Source organism: Neolamprologus brichardi, chromosome 3, assembly GCF_056152115.1.
Source record: "Neolamprologus brichardi isolate AB-2024 chromosome 3, ASM5615211v1, whole genome shotgun sequence".
Lineage (NCBI taxonomy): Eukaryota > Metazoa > Chordata > Actinopteri > Cichliformes > Cichlidae > Neolamprologus > Neolamprologus brichardi.
The window spans coordinates 52,709,525-52,715,081 of NC_142106.1; the positions used below are offsets into that span (position 1 = coordinate 52,709,525).

General features: G+C 38.9%; 1 protein-coding gene across 1 annotated transcript; it reads right to left on the bottom strand.

Moving 5' to 3' along the window:
* Nucleotides 1-2,318: 2,318 nt before the first annotated feature.
* Nucleotides 2,319-5,288, bottom strand: LOC148105795 (stonustoxin subunit beta-like). The gene is made up of 2 exons (XM_087838396.1): nt 5,205-5,288; nt 2,319-2,801 (listed from the first exon to the last, which is right to left on the bottom strand). The coding sequence occupies exons 1-2, from the start codon at nt 5,286-5,288 to the stop codon at nt 2,319-2,321; spliced, it is 567 nt and encodes a 188-aa protein (XP_087694522.1).
* Between the last annotated feature and the right edge of the window lie 269 nt (nt 5,289-5,557).

A 5,557-nucleotide genomic window follows, 5' to 3' on the forward strand; every position in this document is an offset into this window, starting at 1 on the left:
GATGAATAACTGTTTTCCAGTATGTTGTTTTTTAATTCATTGTTGATTTGTTTTTCACCAAAGCAGCTAATAAAGCACGATGGAACACAATTTTGCTTCTTTCTATTAAGATTCTATAATAGAATGAAACAATAATGCCAGTTATAAATAAAGAAAAATTGAATGAATTACAAAACACTCTTTTTTTTCTAGTAGATCTGAAAATGTTGTGTAATACTACAACCTGAAACAACAAATAGATTGTGTTGGCCTTTACAGGAGATAAAGATAGCAGCTGTGAGACGAGCTGTTATCCAGTTCGCTTCCATCTCCAGATATCTGTTGGTGCTCCAGACATTTTCACTCTGGTAAGTTCTATATATGTTCATATCACTCTTTATAGCTTAGTAATATTATCGTTGTGGCTCTCGGAGGTTATAGAAATTGTGATCAAACATAGAATTGAGTGACTGTGCATACATACGTGCTATGTAACGATTCGCTAATTCTTTCGCACAACTGTAGGGAAGCCTGCCTATGAAATGGATCAAACAAATCCAGACTGGGTACCAACGTTACACATGGGGCACTCCGAAATCTGAATGTTGTGTAATACTGTAACCTGAAATGATAATTAGATTGTGTTGGCCTGTACAGGAGATAAAGAAAAAAATGTAACAACAGCTGTGAAATGGAATAGTCCAAATCAGCAAAGCAAACTGGACCAGGGCTTGTTGCAGGGATCTGAAGTTACTAAACATTTTGTGAGTGTATGCATTCACACTTCACTCAGGATCATATAATAATAAATATGAGCGTGATGAAAGTTGGGCAGCACGCTAACGTTCTTACTCCACTCTGTATGCTCGTATGGGTCTGACCCTTTCACTTCTTTGATTTTTTCCTCGTCCTTTTTTTGCCTTTTCATCAAGTCTGTCTTCGTACGGACCTGCTGAGTTCTCCGTTGTTTTGTACATAACTGTTTTTGGGGCAAATAAAATGCAAGTAGGGATTAAAACTAAAGAATTAATGATTACCGGTGCTGGAAATACTAGTGTTTGATGCAGTGTTTTGATTTTGTTGCCACTCGTACCCAACATGCAATGTGCGAAAGTCACGTGGTCTGTCAATCTCTATAGAAACTCATCATGCTAGCTAGTACGAAGTACGAGTTATTGTAACTGAATGACTGTAAAAAGTCAGCACAAAGAAAATAAACTCCACCTAAACTTGGTTTATATCTGACCCAGATAGACTGCAGGTCATAACTTCTTACCTGAAGCTCAGTTCACCTGACACTCGGACCGGTGTTCCAGATTAACTGGCGCTTAGATTAACTGGATTTGCTCAAACAGAGGTGTAGCAGACTTACCTTTCAGGAGCTGCTACCGACAAACCAGCAAAAAAATGCCAAATGTTTCATCTGTGACACTTGTGAGGTTATCTCAAACACACTCCGTCAGTCTTGATGCTGTTGAACAACAAAATGTTTAAAAATGTCTCGAGTTTACCTGGTGATATTCTCATGCGCGACGCGATCGCGAAAACGGCAAACAATTAACACCACGCCGATGCTGTTCACAGGACAGCGAGAGTAAACGATCGGGAGACTCTTGTCGTCGTTATCGTTCCCCTCCTACGTTTTATTACTCCGATTTCAGTGTTTTTGCTTCACAACTAAAGCGTGCAGTTTACTTTGTGTGCACTAACATGGACTCGAATCAACCAGCGCCACCTCTGGCCAAGTGCCACAACCTACAGCCAGATCAACTTGTGACACACATCTGCACCACGTTTGAATTCATTTCATGCACAACACATTTGTACCTTTCAATTGTGTCTGTTTGTGCGTCATACAAATAAACCTTTGCATGACGCACATGTTTATTTGCTACGTGAAGCCTCATCTTGAAGAAAATTATGGTCAGAATTTATACAGACTGTTCTTTATCTTTTCATTGTCGTCTGAAACACAGAAAAAATATCAATGTTGGAAAATATGACATTTATATCTAGTTTCTAAAGGATGGTTTAATTCTCCAAAGGCCACCACAGACATGACAAAGTTATTTCATCATTATAATGCACAAAAACAAAAATCAGGATGAGCCCTGCTGCTCACCAAACTTGTGTTGAATAATAATTTGTGAATCATTTAGTTTAAAACATCAACTGACTGAATCCATGAATCTCATCATGTGTTTCTGAGTGAAAGACACAGACATGTACAGACTGAACTGTTTCTCTAACAGGTAAGACTAACTACACAGAGTCACTGACTCAGAGCAAAATAATAGTTTATCAATACTGAAACCCATTATCAAACCATCCGATGGATCTCAGAACCCAAATCCAGGATAAAGAGGTTCAGTAAATGTGGTGTGGAAGGTGTGGAGGTGGATCAGAGAGTCAGAGGAAACTCTGCAGAAGGACAGAGTGCCAGCAGGACAGTCCACATACACTGGTGCTCTGTTAGAGACAGAGGAGGAGGAGGAGGAGGAGGAGGAGATGGGTGTTTCTCTCTTATTGTGCCACACAGAGGAATAATGTTCAGAGCAGAAAAGACTCCAGGACTGATAAATTCTACCAAACACACACTCATCACTCCTTCCTTTCCTTTTGATTCCTCTGTAACTCACTGATATCCAAGCCCTCCTCGTCCACTCGACCTCCCAGTAACAGCGACCTTTCAGATCGTCTTTACACAGCAGCTGATAAACATCAAATCTGTCTGGATGATCAGGATATGACTGAGCCTCCTTCACATGTGTCACCTTCCTGTTGTTGTCAACAACATCATCACGTGAGTGGAGACTGCATTGCTGGAAAAATGTAATTCAATTTTTTATAACACCCAAAATAAGGAACGAACATACTTCATTACCACAACCGTGTTGGAGGAGCTGTGGAGATGTAAATGTGAATCATTCCCATGTTTTTCTGGTTCTGTCCCAAGATTACAAAATTTTAGGAAGATGTTCATTTAGTTATAGGTAAAATTCTGGGTTATGCTGTATCTAAGTCTTGTACATTATTATACTTTGGTCTCATTACGGGAAATGTGATGAAAGAAGATAGATACATATTGAAAATTAGTGGGAGTGGGAGAAATGGACTGAGTACATAAACCCAACAGGATAAAGACCAACACATTGATAATGAGAAATGATCAAATTGTAGAAACAAGGTGATCCAAGATGTTTTGTTTGGTTTTTTTACCCTACCTGTTGTATTTATCTTTTTTTTTTGTTCTGTTTTGTTGTTACCCCCTACCCCCCTGTATAATGTTTAAAGAAAAACAATAAAAAGAAAGTATTAAAATATTAAAAAAAAAAAAAAAAAAAAACTTCAAAAGAGCAAAACTCATAATCACATCACATTTAATCTCCTTTATTAAGCACGATGTCCAGGGAGCATTGAGCATGTGCCACAGTCAAGGTTCAACACACTGACATTCATGCTGTCAGGGAGTGGGTGCATATTAAATGTAAAGACTGGGACTGGCTACAAAAACTGATCCAGTACAGGTAGAGTGCAGCAGCCAGTGCATCACATATTTTGAGCTAATGCAGCGGTCATCACACCACATACTGCTTTCTATGTAAAGGAGCCTTCATTCTCAGATTAGGGCTGTTTGTGACCATAAAGTCTGTCTCACAAGGGCAGCCACTGGTCCAGGCGAGGATGCCTCCACAGTGGGATGTCTGAGGGTGCAGACATGGGTGAAGTTAGGACCAGGTGCCAGTGGACCTGTGGACCTCTGGAGACAGGAGTTATTGTTTCACTCCACCAAAAGCAGGAGAGAAAGACGTTTATTAATAATCCTTCTTATTATTAAATGCTCTGTAGAGCAAATTTGTAACAGCAAATTGTTTTGTGCGTTCTGATTGCTGTAGACCATTGTTAATCAATCCAGTGCCGTGTCTTCTGCATGGCAGCGGTCCCCAACACCCGGGCCCATTTGGTACCGAAAGTTGAGGCTCGGGTGTAAAGTGTATGGTTTTCAGGGTTGTTAATCGTAAAGTTGGGTTCCCTGGGTCTTTTTTCCCGTGTTGTAGTCGTGTCTCATTTTGAAAGAACTATTTACGCGTTACCATAGCGACCAGAGAGCATCAAGAAGCAGAGAGGAGGATGTTACTCTCAATGTTGTTTGTGCATTTCAGGAGGACCCTGCTAATAAAGTTACACAATCACACAGTGAATTCACGTTTATTATTATATTTACAAAATACCACAGTTTTTGTCTTTGTCTGTATCATTTTATTTTGTTGTATTTATCCGTGACACCTTAAAGGCCGCTCTGTGAAAATATTTTCTGACATTAAACTGGACCGTGGTGCAAAAAAGGTTGGAGACCGCTGCTGTACAGTACATAATGAGATTAGTTTGTCGAATTTATATAAATCTTCGATCGCTAGCAGTGTAACTCTGAAGTGCTGCACTGTATGTTTGTAAGTTTTCTCCCCGACAAACACAACAATGCCGACAAAACGTTTTGCACGGTTTCATTTTATAATGGACGTATGTTTCTACGAAGGTTTGAAATTTAAGAGTGTTTAAACAAAAGAAAAAAGTGTGAAAATGTTCGTGTCTGTCTGAGGAAAGTGTATAAAGCATGTAGTGAGAGGTTTTGCAGTCTTAAAACAGCTACAATAACTGTAAAAAATAAAGTTGGCTACTTTGCAGATTTCACCTACCGCGGGTTATTTTTAGAATGTAACTCCTGCGATAAACGAGGGACCGCTGTATTATTAATAGTAGAGTCTGGGGCATCTAATTGATTAACATCAACATTGATTATTGTGCACTATTATTTTTGTTCAAGGACAGCAAAAAATATAAAACTCTCTCTCAGCTTGTCCGTTGCCAAAAATGAACACTTTTGTGTATGTTCACAAAATGCTGTAAAATGTATATTTATTAAAACATTTATCTACTTTTACCGACTTTAAACCGACACTTTAAATTAGCTCCAGTCCTTTTCATCAAAACCAAAATTTTATCTAAATTCTGTTTTTTACACTTTAAATCCCAGTTAGGTTATATATTACCAGTAGCTTTTCAGATAAAACAGTAATAAAATCCTAATGGTTTCATAAATCTTTGTATTTTTTTCATATAAGCATCGGGGACAAGGCTGTCTTGTAATTGTTGAGGTCACTAGTGTGCGCCCTATTTCTTCCAGGATCACTCTTCATTTGTAGGTTTTAGTGGACTCCTACTACTGTGAAGTGGTTTTCATGGGGCAGGGGCTTGTATTCCATGATATGGGAGATTGTAGAAATGAGCAGTGATGCCCTTCTTGCCATCTTTCCAAAAATACAAGTGATCTGGAAGCTGTTAGTCTTACTTACAGCAGCAGCACTTTCTGCACCTGCAGAAACTCCAGGACACATTTACTAACAGTGTTTGTTGCTGTGTGTGCTGCAGCTGCAGCTTTGAATTTTTTTTGAGAGTTAATATTTTGGCTATGGTGTCTTGTTATGAAATGTACAAGAGTAAAAGTGTTATCATGTGTGTCAAAGCTACGTTTGACTGGGAAAGTCAAAGCTCAATAACCTGTATCAACAAAAATTCA

What these genes read in the sequence shown, in the direction of transcription:
- LOC148105795 (XM_087838396.1), bottom strand. Translation starts at nt 5,288, where the DNA reads ATGGCAAGAAGGGCATCACTGCTCATTTCTACAATCTCCCATATCATG. An exon ending in CCCATGAAAACCACTTCACA is followed by an intron (nt 2,802 to 5,204) that starts GTAGTAGGAGTC and finishes ACATTTTTCCAG; the next exon opens with CAATGCAGTCTCCACTCACG.